Source organism: Lissotriton helveticus, chromosome 6, assembly GCF_964261635.1.
Source record: "Lissotriton helveticus chromosome 6, aLisHel1.1, whole genome shotgun sequence".
NCBI lineage: Eukaryota > Metazoa > Chordata > Amphibia > Caudata > Salamandridae > Lissotriton > Lissotriton helveticus.
In genome coordinates this window covers 583,592,742-583,612,543 of record NC_136067.1, presented here as the reverse complement: position 1 = coordinate 583,612,543, position 19,802 = coordinate 583,592,742, and the positions used below count along the sequence as shown (strand labels likewise).

Genomic DNA, 19,802 nt, shown 5'->3' with positions numbered 1-19,802 from the left:
GCATATGGTTGGTCAATGAATGTAGTGGCACAGTGAGCATAGAGTTATCATTTAATTCAAGCATTCCCTTCATCGCACTTTGATTTTCTCATTGAGTCATCCAAGAGGGGTCAGGTATGCCCAGATGTGGATTCCGTAGGACACTATATCAGAGGCCTAACACTACACTTAACTGAGGGAGCTCAACAAACCTGAATAAGTTCTGAGGTTGCTTGCAATTCCATCCAAAGCAAACGTGGTCTAACATTTCGGGATGTTCTACTTTTGAAAAAGGACAAGACTGTTTTGCATATGGTTGGTCCATATTGCTGGTGGCACAGAAAGCACAAAAAACAATGGACTAAAATGCGGCCCAAAGATGATATCAGTGGCTGAGATTAATTCAAGTGATTTACAAAATCACATTTTATCTTGTCTTTTAGAGTATAGCATGGGTGTTCTTTGATTTATTTTCGGAGATACTGGCTGAATAAGGCCTCCTTTATCTTTCTTCATTGAAGGTCCCAGTTTGCATGGTTGAGCTTTATGATGCCTTCAAAAAGAACCAAAAATAGGAGCCTTGCATGTAGACCATTGGTTGCCTCTTATATAAGCTACTGTTCAGTGTCTCTAGTATTGCAGATTTGTTGGGGCACCACCTTGTCGTTCCCTTCTACTCCCCCCTTAAGGTCTTCCATCATTTAAAAAGCATGCTTACTGAATATTACAGTGTCAACCATTTTCTGAAGTGGCTATGTGATCCTCACCCAGTAAGGGAGCTGGAACTGATGAGCCACTCAAGAACTCATTGAGCTTCCCAGAAGCCAAGCCATATACAGATCTCACTCGAATCCCAATTCAAAGATACCATTCAGGGAGGTAGAAGATTTTAACATGAAGGATTTTGGGTTCTTTCCTAAATTACACCAATGAAACTATGAGGGATAAAACCGGAGTTGCAAAGGGAAGTCAGTCCAGAATCTTGTAACATAAGCCAAAAATATCTGCTGCAGGGATGTGGAATTTTTATAGCCCGATGCCCGGGACATATTGTTTGTGGTCAAGGGCAACAAGTTTTCATGTGTATTTTGTCTTTGGACCAAGCAGGCCCAACCCCCTACAGTACAAACCATTTGGCTGCCAGTTTACTGTACCACATTATGGATCAGGGAAAGGCATTTCCTGCAGTTAAGGTAATACTTGTGTCCATGTGTTAATGCTGGTCAAACTTGTATTCATGGTTCATTAATACAAAGGCTTTATTATTAGGGTGAGCACTCTAAGTAAATGTTGTAAGCCCAGACTGCACTACAGACAGTGGTTAGAGTAAAAAAATGTGCACATACGTTTTCAATGTTTAGCAATATGAGGCTATGTATACTGCTCCCAGAATGCTCTCTGATTAGATGCAAAAATTTGCAGAAGCTTCAAAACAAGATTGATGATTCTTTGCTTTCAAAGTATAATGTTCACACAAAAAAAGCAAACATATTTTGCTAAACTACTGAAAGAATTTTGGTACCATTTCTTTGCAGCATCATTTAGTAAAATGTGTTGATGTACGCTAGCATTTCCTAAAAATATTCATATTGGAAAATCAGTGTAACTAATAAGATTATGGGAAACATAAAAATAAACAAGCCTTGGTAAAGCCAGTAGGTCTGAAATTGTTGGTCAGCCTTTTGGTTTGTCAATGCGTGACTTGTTTTGGAATGCTTTTTGTAAAATCTCATTGGTGTGGAAGCTGCGGGCCCCCACCATTAAAACAAACATTGGCAAAAGAAAAATTGTTTTGGTCTCAAAAAGCACACATTGCACACTAGTTTCTGGCACATTAACAAAACGACTGTGTCGATATGCTCCTTGTGAAAGAACAAAATGCCATCACTCACAGTGTAGCTAGCCGACAGAGAGAACACCAGACCTAATTAGGGTTCCAATTATTACATAAAGTTCACCCATGTCCATGGATTAAGTGCAGATATATAACTTTCGTGAATTCACAAGACTTTGCAGAAGTAGGCCAAGAAACAGTACTCCTAGAAGATATTTGTGAACTGCATTTTAGCATGAACAAATATGCATGTGTAGATTTGCTCATATGAAAATCTGAGTACTTGCAAGTTTACTTTCCCTCCAATCACATTTTTTCCCAACCCTGGAAGAAGTTTTATGTTTGCCATTGTCAGGAGTAAATATCCAGCCTTTCTCAGTATGGGAAAATATTAGAGAAGAGTTTGTAAAAACCCTTAAAACATGCAAGCCAGTACGTTTGCACAGTTTCAAAAGGGCATTCCAACCCTGGAATTGTTGCTTACCATTACCATCAGCCCCAGTATGTAGATCTGCGGAAACGTGGCAACATAAGGGAATTGCTAGTATTCAAACCCTACTATGGAAAGAGCCCTGACATAATCATAGAGGCTATTTCAGAGATCTTATAGAATGAGATTGCTGCCATTATTTGTCGCAGCATTACAAGGCACAAAAGGGGCAAGTGGATTTTGTTACAAGACAAGTAGATTTATGAAGCAACCTGCCTCATGGACAAGTAGATATTTTAATAAATTTCACACCCCTGCTGCTGGTATGTGTTTTCTTTGTAGACCTTTCCGATTACCAGGTTGATGATGGATGAGTTTCTCTTCGTGCACATTCAAATGTATTCTATGAGTTCATACCAGATAATCAAGTTTTCTCTGGTGGAGAGCTTTGTAGGTCATACAACATATTTTAATTTGGATTCTGGCAGGGAGAGAGATCCAAAGCAATTTTTTACATCTTTAAAGTAGGACAAAAAGTACTCAACCTTTCTTTGGTTAGTAGTTAGTCAAGCAGCTGGATGGAAAATTGTCATAAATGGAGCCAAAGAAGAAACTGCCATTGGCAGGCCTGACTGATTGGTTAATAGGAATCAAGTTAAACTTGTCCGACCACACAGGCATTAGAAAAGAGATCGTAACGATCACAAATATTCTAACTCTCTCCCTAATAGCAGAAAAATGCAACTAAAGAAACAACTGCACCATTGCTTCATAGATTGAAAGACAGCCTTTGACAGCGTGGATCGTGACTACCTGTGGAAAAAACTGAGAACTTGGAACATCCCTGATAGAATACTAAGAGGCAAGTTAGGCAATAGCTCCAGATTATGAAGAAAGATGAATTACAAATAAAGGCTTAAAACATGGATGCATGATGGCGCCTGCTTATGTCTGACCTGAGGCAACGGCTTAACAAGATCAACTCTCAGCCACCGCGAGTGGGAAAGCTATCATTATCACAACTTTCATATGCAGACGATGTGGTGCTAATGAGCCTAACTAAGTTCGGTCTCCGAAAGACACTTACTGAAATGATGGAATATATAACAGCTAACAAACTAGAAATCAATATATCAAAAAGTAAAACAATGCTCATTAGCAATCGTCCTAGAACCAAGCAGAATATCTGGCTTGACGGTAACCCGCTAGAGGAAGTAACCAGTTACAAATACTTGGGGTTTTACATGGAAAATAGATTAAATTATCAAGAGCACAAAAAACGATATGCCACAGAGAACCAGCGCATTCGTTTTCGCCTTTAGGACCCTGGCAAAAAAACTGAAGGGCCCGTCCTATAAACCACTGCTCACCCTGATAGCGGCAAAAATGCTGCCAACAATCTTATGCTGTGTACACAATGAATTTACCTGGTATCCTTGTCATTTACCATTTTAGTTAGGACAAACCACGCTATATTCCTTTCGTGATTGGGTTATTTAATCACCCTGTTATTTCAAAATGTCATCATTTTTTATAAGAAGGAATCTGACCTTCACACAGCTACACCACCAATTTACAAACATATACAACATACATTTATATATTTACACAATTTACATTGATACATACAAACAAAAATCTTAAACCAATTAATACAACTTTTACAATACTTTTTACAACCACATAACAACGACACCAATGTGGATCAAAGATTAAACTCTTTTTGTTATACCACAAATGAGAAAAAATTATTTTTCAATTTAAACGCTATTGCATATTAATAAGGTATCAATTCTATTCCTTTATCTTGATCCTTTATATAAACCAGCCAAGTTAATTGCTGAGCCGACGCGTTTCAAGCCTCACTGTTGTCTCTGTGGGCTCTCATCAGGGCATCTAAATTTCCCACATTGGACTCATCTATAAACAAAAATTGGAACACCTGTCACTATTTTGTACATATATCTTGTAGTCTTTACTGTTACCTTTGGAGAATTGGAAACATACCTGCCAATATGGGGAATTTCTTTTCTCTGTATATAGGCTCTTTCTGTAAGCTCTTGGATCGCAAGCACGGACTAATTTAAATAGACCTGTAATTAAAGAATTTCTTATGTTTTATATGGGCCACCAATACATACTATTGTGGGATAAGGCTAACTAACTGTCATGCCAACGGGACATACCTGAACTCCTGTTTATTCGGTAGGATTTACAATATCCATTTCTCGGAGTATTCTCCCTTTGCTTTTTTTACTCTCTCAACAAGCCCGCTCACGAGGACAGATTCTCTTTCCTGCAATAATAAGGGACACTATGTTTCAATCCTCCTTATTCAAAAGCCCATTTTGTATTTGCGCCTTCTAGCGTGTAAGTGGTGCCCGCTTACCTAAATGCTGCTTCTTGTCTGCTCGATGTTTGCTCCGATGCACTTCCGGCTCATTTCTGCCAAAGACGTCGCGTACAAGTTTACGCTTAAAGTAAACGTCCGAGTGCAGCTGGGAATTGTAGTTCTCCGTGCTGCCGAGACTTGCTAAATGGGCCGTACCTCATACGTAATTCAAAAAGGCGTAGCTTTATTGTTCCCAAACTGGGAATTATGGTATCATTTCCATGATCTCCCTAGAACACTTATGCCAATTGTCATGTTTTATGCTCTCAGCCAAGTGTTAACAGTGACTTGAGCGAACAACAATTCTTATTGCGGAGGCTAGATTTTATGTTATTTAATAAATATTCTTCAAATGAATATTGGAAAAATAGACCGCGTTACCAGTCCTGTGGCATGTGACCTATCAATGCGGTGTGCACTGTTTATGGCATTTTTTGATTTAGTTACAACCAACATGGACTCAATTATTTTAGGTGTATTGACTGGAGACAGTTTATCAAAATTATCTTGGCGGTATTTCAAATTCTAGAAATTTCCGTCATCTCATTCAACCCTGTCTGTACACTGTTGAACTTCATAATCAAATATGCTTCTTTTTTAAGTAAAAGAGACTCTACATCAGCCTTCTTCTTTGTCACATTTAATGCTACTAGCACCGTCCATTTCAGATCTCTCTCAGAATGGCCAGCATCAACCATAGGGGCAGTCAGCACCTTTTTTTTTATTCGGATCCTATGTTGAGTTATCCTTTGGTTAATCTGTTGGCAGGCCTTCCCAATATATAATTTCGCAATCTTATGCCAGCATTGCCTTACAAGGTAAAGACTCTGCACTTTTGAACAAACTGCTAATTACAACGAACAAAAAAGTATTTCACATTCCGCAGTCAGCATCACCAGCGCAGGTGCAACTTGAATTTGGGCTTATAAATGAAACAATAGGGAAAATGTATACCACAATAAAGCTCTGGTATCTACTGAAACACAATACAACATGTTCCCCACTCAATAAGGCCCTATGGACAGAACTTGAAAATGATTAAAAACCTGTATACAATCAATATCTCCAAAAAGCGCTAACAAATACATGTACTTCTGAGCTATGGAACAACGCTCTCAGTTTCTCAACTTTTAAACAAGCCATAAACAAAGCAGCAAAATCCCATTCCACGCTACTTGACAAAAACACCTTCAGCCCTAGATCGCACACCTGGATGGTGATTAAAAATGATAAGATCCTTGCACAAGCACCTTAATTGAGCATCACATTTTCGGTACATCTAAAAAGACAACTGATGGACCTATGCTTTGGAAAACTACAGTCCATTGCGGACCAGCCAAGCTCGGCACATAAAGGACCTACAGTTTGACGACTTTGTGGCAGCAAAAAGGAGAACTTCATCCATTTAATCTGCATATGCCCCAAACTTTATACAGAACAAGACACTTTATTAAGAAATGCCCTAATCATCAGAGTAACAAGGACATGCAGAGCTGCTAGTGCTGAAAGGACTAGATCAGTCAGATCCCCGAATTAACTGCAAGCTGATAACATTTCTCAACCACCACGACCAGGCTCTGAAAACCGAAACGTTCAAACTGAAATAGTGGCATATTTTGGCTTTTATGCCTGAAAAAACGAAAAAAACAATATGTACATTAAATACTGCACTGAATTTTGTAAGCTAGATGTCTTACGTCTTTTACATCGGAACAAATGATCATTTAATTCATTCAACTGTTACAATACCCTATTTTACTATGAATTTTTTCATTATAAAGAAGAAGAAAAAAAGCCTGCCCTTTTAAAGGAAGTGTGCTGCCGATTTTGTTAATTAAATCAATCATGGATCAATTTTTAGATCATCATGTATCACGATTGAAGTTTTACTTGACCTCTGCTAATAACGTTATTGGATTTTATTACCTACTAGCTGCCCGCCCCGACGTTGTCCGGGGATGAAATAGTATCTCTGCAATGGTTGTAATAGGCAAGGCAAATTTATTTCAAAACTTGCCTGTGCGTCCGCTCAGAACCCCTCGTTCGGTACCGCTGAAGGTGAGCGTGTGCTTTTCTGTTTGTTGTCCTTGCCGCAATATGCGAAGGTGTGTGTCCGCTACAGGCGACGCGGCAGCCGCGAACGAGTTTGTCCGCTGTAGCGCCACTTAGACGCACCACATGACGTCAACGGCCAACAATGCCAAATGCAACTCTCGCGTCTAATGGCAAATGCAACTTCCGCTTCTCGCAAGCGGTGGAATCCAAGTTTGTTTTGAGGAATGCCGCGCCCATCGCTGTATGCACACGCGCCCCATCGCTCTATGCACACGCCCCCTGCACAATGCTTCTCGCAAGCGGTATCATTCAGCAGGGTTGGGTTTTGACGAATGCCTTGCCCATCGCAAGCGTTATAATTCAGCAGGGTTGGCTTTTGGCAGGGTTGGGTTTTGACGAATGGCGCGCCCATCGCAAGCGGTATAATTCAGCAGGGTTGGGTTTTGACGAATGCTGCGCCCATCGCTCTATGCATACGCCCCCAGCACAACGCACACGCCCACAACGGACCACTTTTTCCCAAACTTTCTTTTTCCCTTCTAATGTATATGTTGGGCTGGTGTATAGCCTATGTCCATCTGCTGATACTCTCCTTTCCAACGCTGTATTGGGTGTTCCGGTTGGCACTGTGGCTCCAGAGCTTACCCGCCTCAAAGGTTTGGGCTCTCTCTTTATAATATTTGTATGGATATGGATGATCAGGAACATTATTGGATGCACATGAAGATTACCGATCATAAGAATCAAGGGTGTACACACTAAAATGTGAACATTTTATTTTAAAACTATGAAGATACTTTATGTGCTGGTGAGGAACATTATTGGATGTACACGAATACTAACGATCGTAAGGCTCAAATGTGTATAGCCTAAAATGTGAAATCTTGTTTTAAAAATATGAAGATATTTTATTGTACTCTTGATTTATGCGAAAATTGGTAAGGTTTTACTCAACTAAACAATAAATACATTCATTCAGCGTTGGCTTCAAGAATGTGTGATAAGACAAGCCTGGACTGTGGAACAAGAGTTTGTGGCTAATAGGGAGTTTAAAGCAAGCTGGTACAAAGCTATTTGCGATTTTCATCTTAGCATGATCATTGAAAGAGAGGGAGGAGTTCACGATTAACACCTTTGATTTGGCAGAAATGAAACACCAGAGAGAAGCAATCTACATTCATATTGTTTAGTCAATCATGGATTAGGGCTGGGTGATTCCACCACTGATAAGAACAAACAACAAACTCAGTCTTACATGAGTTTAAAATAGACTGAAGACCTCCAGGTCCGAATGAAGTTCAGGCAGGATTAAACTTTAAGGATGTCTTTACTCGAAAAAACTTTAAGGGCCCGGTGGGTATTGTGAGAGTATTGGTGGACGGTAATGTCTTGTTGTTTAACGAGTTCTTCCACTAGTTCCATGTAAAGGATAAACATCATGGCAGTGAAGATAGAACCCTGTGGAACTCCACATGGGACAAGCATTAGTAGACGTCTAGAAGAAGCGGCCTATGATTTATTACTTCTGCTACCTGATGCAGCACTCAACAATCTCTTCTGGCCCCTGTCTTTTCAGGTGTGTGGCATACATACTAGGCCTTTCCATAGATGATTTTGCAGCATAATGGATGTAAGGATGATTGTATTCAAAAGACATTATAATATATTTGATGAGAGTTACTCCCAAAATATCACCATCTTCTGACCATGGAATGCCTTCTGTGTCTGAATCTGTGTTTGGAAATCTTAAGGTGAACATAACAATGAGGAACGATCATAATTAGAAAGTGCAGGGAGCTCTAACAAAAAATCATTCTTCCCCTTTTGTGATCCCTGCTAGGTCACGACCTCCTCCATAGCATCAGCAGTTCATTGTATTGGAAGATAAATCTTTCATTATAAATGATCTCTCATTATATAGTCTAATTGTGATAATACTTTGCAAGAGGGCATAATTACCACTGTACATTAGCAAATTTAAATAGATCATCAGAGTACTCTCTCAACAAACGCTTTTTTAAATTAGAGTTTATTCAAAGCACATTAGAAGAGAACATTTTTTGATATTTGGCAATGCCAATGATCATGTAAGAAGTAATATGAGTTAAAGTGTGAACGGGATGAACAAGTGAATATATCAATATTGGTGATGGAAGAATTTCCATCCACAACAACCATGGTCCTTAACAAACCATCCCAGATAATAGAAGAATGAGCATTGGCTCCTGTAATTGGGGTTTTTGCATTACCGGAAATTGTGTGTGACGATGTAATTCGCACTGTGAAACTGCATTATTGAAAAAGAAGGTACGTGCGCATATTACAGCATAGGTCTAGTTGTTGCAAGCTCTTACTTTGAAGTGTGGTAACTAGAACCTGTGCTTTGCAACTGACCTGGCAGTAACTTGTAGTCGTCTACCTGTCATTACCTTGTTTTGTGTGTATAGTGTTCTTGCATATTACCTCGCTCTAATAGTCCCCTCTATGTGAGTTCTTGAATGGGAGGGTGGTATTGGTAGCGGTAAGAAGAGAAGAAATATATGATTGAGTGACCCTAGCTAATTTAGGACTCCGGAGTTTTGGAGTGCTTCATTTATCGAGACACTGGTTAAAATTAGTGTTATTTTGGAACATTGGTGCCATCTACTGGTTATTTTCATAAGACATTGGACATTGTTTTTTAGTGGTTTGAATCGGCAAACGTATCTGAAAGAAAAAGGTTAGTGTTAGATTCCTTACCTTAGAATATCCCCAGGCGTCAGACTGGATCCGGAAAGTTTTGCGTAGCAGTACCCCTGCACGTCGGTAGGCGTCGTCTGCGGCTCCGCGTCCGTCGTCGGCGTCGCCGGGATGACGTCAGAGTACTTAGACGCCGCCCTTGCCCGCTGACATCAGTTCTTTTTTTTCCACGTCAGCAAGCGCAGATCCGGGAAGAGCAGTACTCCTAGTCACTTTTTGACTAATTTTTTCGATCTATTTTGGATCTTCTCGAGTCGATTCTCGACTCCGGTGCCGATAGGGATGCCCGGGTTCAAACCCTGCGACGACTGTAACCGACTAATGTTAGTTACGGACCCCCACCATCGGTGCCTTTATTGCCTCGGGCCGACCACGATGACAAGTCGTGCACCGACTGCCGAGCCTTGACGTCGAAGGCTAGGCGGGAGCGGTCCCGTAAGCGCCTCGAGATCCGGCAGCCGGCCCGCGCCGCTCGAGGTCCTGGTCCAGGAGGAGGTCGAGGGACCAGTTGCGGGGCCACAGTCATCACAGCTCGGCGAGTCGACACCACTCGTCGGGCTCCAAGCCCTCAGGTAAGTCGAGGCACAAGAAGTCGAAGAACCGACATCGCTCTTCTGACTCCCCCCCCCACGCTCGCGCGACGCGGCCGGGTGTTCGGGCGACACCGCTCACGCGGCTCCGCCGGAGCCGCAAGCGCCGCTTCCAGATCCATACCCGCCGATCCCTGGGCTGAATGCGACGCTGGAGGATAACAGCGCCTTCCTCATGGCCATGAGGTTGCGCTTCCCTCCGTCGGGTCCCGCCGAGGTGCCGTCGGGCCCTGCGGTCCCATCTGGGAGCCCAAGCGGGTCAGCCCTCGGGTGCATCGGCCCCGGCACCGTCAACGACTTCGGTCCAGACGCCGCAGGGTTCCTCAGGATCCAGGCCTGGATCCGTGACGACGACGGTCGACCTTACGACCCCTTCGCCAACATCGTCAACAAGGATGTCGCCCCCGATCCCCATCCCAGTCCGGATCCAGCGTCTGACCGGCGCCAGGCGGTGCCGTTTTTGACGCCAATCGGTGAGCCCTTCACCGACGACCCAGCTCCATCGTTTCTTCCTGACCTTCAGGAGATGGATGACGAGGGGGATTGGGAGGGGTCTGAGGACCCTCTGGCACTGCAGGGCCGGTTGAGCCAGGACTGGGCAGACGAACTGGGGGAGGCCAGTGGTCTGGACACTTTGCCCGACACTGGTTTTGTCTCTCCTCCTACCGTGGCTACGGAGGAGGGGGCTACTTACAGCGTGGTGTTGACTAGGGCAGCCAAGGCTTTGGCTCTTGAGCTCCCAGTCGCGGCCGTGAGGACTAACCTCCTCACTGAGGTGCTCAAACCGCAGGCAAGCTCCTCGGAGCCTCTCCTGCCGTTCAACGAAGCCCTCACTGACATTCTGTTGGGCACCTGGTCCAAGCCCTCTACAGGCCTCTCTGTAGATCGGAACGTGGCCAGACGCCACCGCCCGACTCCGGGCGACCCCAGTTTCCTGTCTGTTCACCCCACCCTTGAGAGCCTGGTGATCCAAGCCTCAACCTCCCAGAGCGCGTTCCTGACCGCCCCTCCGGATCGGGAATCTAAAAGGTACAACCAGTTTGGTAAGAAGCTCACGGCCTGCCTTTTGGGGCGTTACTCCCACTCTTTGTGGGATACGGTTGCGGAAGTGCTGGCGCAGTGCCCGGCGGAGGTTCAAGCAAAGCATACCCAAGCCGTTGCAGAGGGAAGGGATGCAGCACAATATTCTATTCAGTGTGGACTGGATACCACAGACTCGCTAGGCAGGGCGATTGCAACGACGGTGGCGGTTTGTTGCCACGCCTGGCTGAGGTATGCCAACTTTTCGGGCAATGTCCAAGCCTCTCTTATGGATGTGCCCTTTGATGGCCGTCGCCTCTTTGGCGACAAGGCGGACAGCGCGCTGGAGCATTTCAAGGACTCCAGGGCTACGTCCAAGTCGTTGGGCCTCGGCCAACGACAGCAGACCCTTTCGTTTGCTGTCGTTGGCCATTCGTGGCCAAGGAAGGGGCGCCCCCACACGTCCAGCTAGCCACAGGCCGCAGAACCAACCTCAACGTGGACGTGGTAACCGCTGTGGCGGTGCCGGGGGACACCGGCAAGGTCAGTCCACACCCGCCTCCGCAGCATCTGACTCAAAATCTTCCTAGTATGAGTTTTCAGGCCCATTCGACGCCAGTGGGGGGCAGGGTTCGCCATCACCTCCTCCACTGGCGCTCCATCACATCGGACTGGTGGGTGCTGCAAATCGACCGAAGGGGCTACTCCCTCCCCTTCGAGGCGACCCCTCCAGCCCTGCCACCGCAGTACCATCGCATGTCGGGGGATCACTTGCTACTTCTGCAGGAGGAAGTTACAGCGTCAAGCGTGTTCCTGGGCCAGAAGTAGGACGTGGTTGCTATTCCCACTACTTTCTGGTACCCAAGATTGGCAAGGGGGGCCTACGCCCTATCTTGGATCTAAGGAGCGTCAACGGCTTCCTCCGGAAGGAGACGTTCAAGATGCTGACTTTGGCTCAGGTCCTAGCTGCCCTAGACCCAGAAGACTGGATGGTAGCGTTGGAATTGCAGGACGCTTATTTCCACATCCCCGTCCTGCCGGCCCACCAGCGTTACCTGCGGTTCACGGTAGGCCAAGAGCACTTTCAGTTTACTGTGCTCCTCTTCAGCCTTACCAGCGCCCCTCGGGTGTTCACGAAAGTGATGGCGGTGGTCGCAGCTCATCTGCGCAGGTTAGGGGTTTCAGTCTTCCCCTATCTCGACGACTGGCTGTTGAAGGCGGGCTTGTCCCAAACAGTTGTCTCCCACCTCCAAACTACGGCCGACCTCCTGCACTCGCTGGGGTTCTCCATCAACGTGCCGATGTCACACCTGTGCCCCTCGCAGAGGCTCCTTTTCATCGGAGTGGTTCTGGACTCAGCACAGTTTCGGGTATATCCCCCCGAACAGCGGGTTCGGAATATTCAGGCTCTGATTCCGGTCTTTCAGCCTTTATCCCGTATCTCGGTCAGGTTGACGCTGGGGCTCCTGTGGCTGATGGTCTCCTGCATCTTTCTGGTGCATAACGCCCGGTGGCAGATGCGGGCTCTGCAGTGGGACCTGAAGTTTCAGTGGGCACAACATCAGGGCAACCTGTCCGACTGCGTCCGGATCTCGGAGGGCACTGCGAGACAGTTGCAGTGGTGGCTCACGAACCGCGATTGGGTCAGCGGCAGATCTCTCTCCCTTCCCCAACCGGAGCACGTAGTAGTGACAAATGCGTCCCTCCTGGGATGGGGAGCCCACATGGGAGAGAGGGAGATCAGAGGCCTCTGGTCTCCGGCGGAATCCCGGCTCCACATCAAGCTTCTGGAGCTGCGGGCGATCCGGCTTGCACTGAAAGCATTCCTTCCCTCTATCCGGGGAAGTGTAGTGCAGGTGTTCACGGACAACATCACCGCCATGTGGTACTGTAACAAACAGGGTGGGTGGGGTCGTGGACCCTTTGTCAGGAGGCTCTGCACCTCTGGACATGGCTGGAACACCAGGGCATCACCCTGGTCGTTCAACACCAGGCAGGTTCCCTGAACGCCAGGGCGGACGAACTTAGAACCGGTGCAGGATGGATCACGAATGGCGTCTGAACTCGGACCTGGCACAAGGTCTCTATCATCAGTGGGGAGAGCCTTGGTTAGATCTATTCGCCACCGACGAGAACGGGCAATGTCATCAGTTCTGTGCGTTGGAATTCCCAAAGCGGCACTCGCTCGGCGACACTTTTCGTCGCGAGTGGAGCTGTGGTCTGTTGTACGCCTTTCCGCCTACACCACTTCTGCCCAGAGTGCTGAAGAAGATCAGGCGAGACTGAGCCCAAGTCATCTCTGTGGCTCCGGACTGGGAACGAAGATACTGGCATCACGAGCTACTCAGCATGTCAGTCGATCCCCCGTCTGCCACTTCAGGAGGACCTTCTGTCGCAGCAGCAGGGGACGGTCCTCCACCCAAACCTGTCCAGCCTCCTCCTCTATGTGTGGAGATTGAGCGGCGGCAGTTGAGGCCATTGACTTGCCTCCTGAAGTCTGTGATGTGATTCTGGCAGCCAGGCGTCACTCCACAAGATCGGTATACGCCTGCAGGTGGAAGAAATTTGTGGCATGGTGCACAGCAAAGGCTGTGGATCCTCTCTCTGCCCCCCTTTCAGAGGTTCTCCTCTTCCTTCTTTCTCTTGCCCAGCCGGGTTCTGCACTGTTGTAAATAGATTCTGGAAGGGCATCACGCACGTTTCCTCCTTTTCCTTTCGTGATGCCTCAGTGGGACTTGAACCTTGATCTAACCTATCTGATGTACGCTCCTTTTGAGCCACTTCACAATTGTCCTCTTCGTCTTCTCACGACTGCATTCCTGGTTGCCATCATCTCTGCCAGGAGAGCGAGTGAGTTCCAGGCTCTATCTTCTAAGCCTCCTTTCCTTTCTGTCCATCCGGACAAGGTTGTTTTAAGAACGCGTCCTTCTTTCCTGCCCAAGGTGGTTACAACCTTTCACATCGAGCAGTCCATCACCTTGCTCACCTTCTTTCCGCCTCCCGAGGAAGAGGAAGAGAGGCTCCACCATCTGGACCCAAAACGTGCCCTCTCCTTCTTCCTTGATCGCACACGCCAGTTTCTGGTGGATGACCAGATCTTTGTTGGTTACGTGGGCGGTGCACAAACGGACCATCTCTCGGTGGGTTGTGTTGTGCATCAAGGTCTGTTACTCCTTGGCTAAGAAGGAGCCCCCGGTTGAGCTGAGGGCCCATTCCACTCGGGCCACGGCTGCTACTACTGCCCTGGGTCGGGAAGTCCCCTTTCATCTGTCAGGCAGCTACGTGGGCCTCGCTGCACACGCTTGCTAGACACTACTGCCTGGACAGCCAAGTCCGGAGAGAAGGCTTTTTCGGCCTTTCCGTTCTCCAGGACTTTCTGGTGTGATCATGGTCCGCAGACCCGCCACCGGGGTTGGTATTGCTGGGGTATCTATTCTAAGGTAAGGAATCTGAAACTAACCTGTTTCTTTCAGACGCACAAGTTACTTACCTTCTGTAACTATATATCTGTAAGAAACAGTAGTGTTAGATTCCTTACCGCCCCACCCATCCTCCCCGTTCTGCAGACCGATATTTAGGGTTAAGTTATTTCCCTTTGAGGGCCCTAGTTTTATGGCACCAGTATCGGTCTCTGGCATGGCTCGGCATTCCTGGTGCGGAAAGCTATGTACAAGAACTGATGTCAGTGCGGGAGGGCGGCGTCTAAGTACTCCGACGTCATCCCGGCGACCACGACGCAAAGCCGCAGACGACGCCTACCGACGCACAGGTGTACTGCTACGCAAAACTTTCCGGATCCAGTCGGACGCCTGGGGATATTCTAAGGTAAGGAATCTAACACTAACTACTGTTTCTTACAGATATATGGTTACCGAAGGTAAGTAACTTGTGCTTTGGAGAGATTACCTGGATTCTATGCGCTACGGCACAAGATTTCTGGGCTAGACATTTTCACATTCTTTTGGTATGCACTGCTTATAACATACTTCTACGAACATTTCCTTCATGAGGAGTGGAAATAGTATTAACCTTATGTGTCTATTTTCTTTGCCTAGATTAGAATATAACATGTTCATGCTATAATGGGAGAGAAGCTGAGATAAGATATGGGCATCACTGGCGTGTACTAAACAAGAGGCATATTATATGTAAGATTTCTTATTTTAACAAAGAGACGTATTATTCATACTTTTTTAGGAAAATATAACAAGAAGTTGTACAGAACTCTCCAGGAGCCCGTTCTCTCTCGCTCTTCTGACTACCCTCTCTCCCTTCGACTACCTTTCTAGACAGTGGCTAGGGGACAAGTTCTGGGAGGACGAGGTGTCGTCTGCCTCTATGGTGCTCCTGCAGCATTTAGGCATTCTGTTAACAGATCATACTTGCAGCAGCTGTTTGTTATTTGTAGGATAGCTATAAAAAGTTGCATAATGATTGCCTGATGCGTGGAGACACTTAGAAGTATGATAAACCACTGATGACCTGTACACTGAAGATCAGTGCTTGGGTCACTTATTCTTTTTTAGCTTTTCATTACTTACTGAAGTTCTTGATATGCAAGGGCGGCTGCTCTTGGGTGTTCAAGACAAAAAAATGCCTCAGAAAATCTGCGCACCTATAACATAGGAAAAAATTAAACCAGTCAATGAAAGAACAGAATCAACATTCATACTCTATGACAGAAGTGTATAATAATGTGTTTTTTTAAATATCATAATTGTACAGCCTCTTCGTACACAGACCCACACACCTATCCATATATTCACTCAATAAACTTCAATTTAGTTCAGATCAACGACTGGAAGATAAGAGCGTGTACAACATAAAACCTAAACGGAAACGAATCCTAGAAGGACAGGAAATTCATCAGCAAAGGTATTAATGCAACAGTAGCACCCACTTTAACCATGCACATCAATTGTTGTCTTCCGCTCCTACCAATAATGTACAGGTGAGAATGTTCAAAACCTCTCCACCGCACAGTTATAGCAATAAGAAAATTACAGGAATGTCGATATGGCTATCACCTGGTAAACAAAAATGAATTGCTTGGTTAACCACAACATTTCTACTATACTATGAGTGGCTTGGGTCAATGTAGTTCTAGTGATTGACCACACTCCCTTCCCCTTTGCCCGCACAAAATGTTTTACATTATGTTTATTGGCATCCCTGCTGCTTTAGTGATGGTCCAGCACCCGGGAGGCTTACAACCTAGCCAGATCCAGAGAGACTTGCTTGGTGCTTAGCAAGCACTTTGGCCTGTAGGCTTGGACCAGTTGCTGTGGGACAGACTGGTCTGGCCTCTCACTAACCAAAATTGGTAGAGTGAGGATCCTGTGGGGCCATAGGCTGCATGATGTTCCCATTTTAAACAACCTTCCGCTGAAGTAGAAGACAGCATTATCTTCCAGATACAGTAACTCACTTTCCCGAACGACGAGCACTCTCCCTTTGCTTCAGAGGATGCAGATGTACTGTAGTGGCGATCCGCCATTAGGTTTCTTTGTTTCATCCTGTTTTTGGTGTTTGTGATCATTAGGATTGAGAAAAGTAGAGGTCTGTGACTTCAATAGAATGGGTGAGTTAGTGACTGTAATGGGTTAGTGGTTGTAAACAGTACGTTTGCAAATATTGCTTGAACCAGTAAATCATTCTAGTAAAAATGTTGTGTTTTTCGCTCTATTAGTTCTCATTGCAAATCATTTTTAATAGGTTATTCAATGCTGTGCAATACTATGCGACAAGTTTCTGTCCGCTGTATACATTAGGAGAAATTAATTAATCTAGAAGGACATTACAAGCATATAATAAATTGACATCAATGCCTCGATTATCTTGGAGATTTTAGTCTTACATTTGGCTATGTCAGTTATGGTACTGTATCAGCAAGGTTGTGTGATCTAAATAAATATTTGAGTCCTCCATCATGGAACAAGAGGTGGTTACTAAAAATTGTAAACACCAACTTCGAGGGGGAAAACTAGAGAAATATATGAGAGAACAGCATGGATAGGCGTTAGAAAGGATTAGTTTTCATGTGTGTTCCAGTTTGTGTAATCATTTAGTGATCGCCAATAGAGAATAATGCATATAACCAAGTGCCCTGGTTGTAACACTGTACAGTGCTTCATTGCAACTTTACTGAACACCGATTCGGTGTACTTTTTAATATTTGATTATAATTTGTACTGTAAACGTATTTGTATATGTTATGATATTAATACCTGGTTTTGTTAACCTATCACTGGCTGCATAGCCACATCTTTATTGGAAATGCTATCATCTAGTTGTACTAAACCTCCAAGTCATACAATATACTATCCACCTTGAGCTAGACCTTTACTGCTCATTTGCGTCTACTCACATGGTCCAGTAGACTTAGAATGGCAACTTTGAAAGGCAGGTCAAATATTCAGAGTTCTCTTTACCTGAAACAGCAGTGCTCCCACCTTTGACAGACGGTGCAGAGAAAAATGCCAACAGGAATAATGAATATATTGACTTGAGCAGTGGCGACAACCTTAACCGACACCAACCTGTTTGTAAATCATTATTACCACAGTCTTTATTGATTATTACTTTTAAATATCCACTCTAGGACACAGAAGAGTCCCCACAAGGAACAGGAAGCGCTCCAGTAACAAAGACAATTAAATGCGGTACTAGGTAAGGAAATTGCTTTGTCAGATCGATAACTATCTGCAAGGAGGATACCAATGGTAGTTCATAACCAGGTTTAAATAAGAGAGAAGGAGAATAGTCTGATAAGCACGAACTTACAAAGCACAAAACAATATTTCATCACAACTCCTTAAGCAAGGCGTGCTATGCAAAAAGTAAAGAACCTAACAATGACGCCAACAGATGGTTTTGTGAGACAGGGCAGTTCCTGTAAGCACTGTGTCAAAGAATATGCCATCACAGAACATGAAACTGGGCCATAAAGCACCAAACCAATTCAATGTCATCTTGAAACCCTACGACTCTCAGAAAGCAGCAATGCCAACAAAAGTGCTTCTCAGCAATTGGTCATCCCAGTGATCTCAAACAGGGTACCATTATTATGTTTCTCCATGTAAAAAAAATATAGGTATACCACTGAAAAAAAACTAAGGTTAAGGTGACTTTATGGCTGAGTGGAAAAATCAGTACCATTTAAAATGAATAAACTCACTGAAATTCACCAGTTATAGTTATCTTAGGTAACTGTAACCCGTGCACTAAAGTTGCTACAGCTGGCAACACCCGCCATGCAAAATGTAGTCATCAATGATGTCATTTCAGATGTCAGCAGTGATGTTATCAATGAAGTCATAGAACATGTCATGTGTGATGTAATATTTGAGGTTTTTAGCAGTAAATTGCCAGTACGCGAGTTATAGTTACTTAAGGGCAAGGAGTTGCACTTATTTGACATAACTATAACTGGTGAATTTCAGTGTTTTTGTTTGTTTAAAATAGTGCTGACATTTTCACTTAACTATAACACGTTTGCTCCTACCCGGCATAGAAGCCCCAAGGGATGGGGTCTCTGGGGCTATAGTTTGGCTTGGAGAGGGGGACCGCCCCACACCCTCCCCATCCTTAAAAAAAGATGGGGCCTAGATAATGGGCTCACAGAGGGGAGCCACATGCCCACTCCCCTAAACAAAAAAGCATATGGAGCCTGAGGGAAGGAATCAATTGGGGCCAAAATCGATTCAGGAAGGTGGGGGATGCATGCGCCCCCATCAATAATAAAAAAAAAACGGCAGGCCTTTAGGGATGGTGTACCTGGGGCCAAAATGGACTCGGGGAGGGAGCTGGCACAACCTCCTCTTCCCCCCTCACCCCCCAGACTAAATAACAACTCGGCCTAACATGGGGCGTTAATTAATAATTAGCAGGAGCCTGCATTTTGGTTTTAATTTTACCATGGATCCTCAGTTTAAAAAAGAAAACATTTTGGGCCCCAGGATGGCTATAGAGATATCCCTACAATTCACACAAATATGCTTATTTTTAAAACTTTTTGTACTGTACAGGAGACTGAGCCCTAAAAAGGCTGCCACATGCGTGTTGATGTGGTGGCAGTCAATCAGATCTTTTCCTAAGATCTATTGGCTCTATGGATCCTGCACGGCATGAAATATACAATGTTTTTTAACCTTAATTACTCAAAAACTACTGAACAGATTAACACCTGATCACAAAAAGGACGCTTTCTAGACCAAGATCTAGCTTTCTGTCAAAGTTGGTGTAATTCTGTTCTGAGTTCGCTGTTCAAAGGTTAACGTAAAGTCATAGTTAGGTGAAATTCAGTAACAAAATAACATTTAAAACTCTGAAAAGCACTGAAATTCATCAGTTATAGTTACATAACTATAACTCAATCAATCAATCAATCAGGGGTTTTAAAGCACGCTACTCACACGTGAAAGTCTCAAGGCGCCCGAGGGGGGAATGGGTGTGGTTTTAAGGTGCGAGCAGCATTGTAGGTAATTCAAAGAGCCAGGTCTTGAGGTCCTCTCTCAGTAAGTGTAGTGTCAGGCTCTGTCAGATAGTGGAGGGGGTATTCGTTCTAGGTCTTGGCTGCCAGGTAGGAAAAGGATCTGCCACCCGCTCTGGTCCTGTGGATGTGGGGGGCCATGGCTAGGGCAAGGTCGGCAGAGCAGATGTTCCTCCTGGGGGCGTGGAAGGAGATTCGTTCATTGAGGTATTGGGGTCCAGTATTGTGGAGGGCTTTGCAGGCGTGTGTGAGCATTTTGATGGTTATTCTTC

At 44.9% G+C, this 19,802-nt stretch overlaps 1 protein-coding gene across 2 annotated transcripts in view; it reads right to left on the bottom strand.

Annotated features, from left to right (window-relative positions):
- FAM135A (family with sequence similarity 135 member A) overlaps nucleotides 1-19,802 on the bottom strand; it is a 938,545-nt gene that overhangs the window by 415,268 nt on the left and 503,475 nt on the right. For both annotated transcript variants that reach the window (XM_078648016.1, XM_078648017.1), the window contains one exon: nucleotides 15,581-15,654. In XM_078648016.1, coding sequence (XP_078504142.1) covers nucleotides 15,581-15,654 — 74 coding nt within the window. The remainder of the gene's footprint in view (nucleotides 1-15,580; nucleotides 15,655-19,802) is intronic.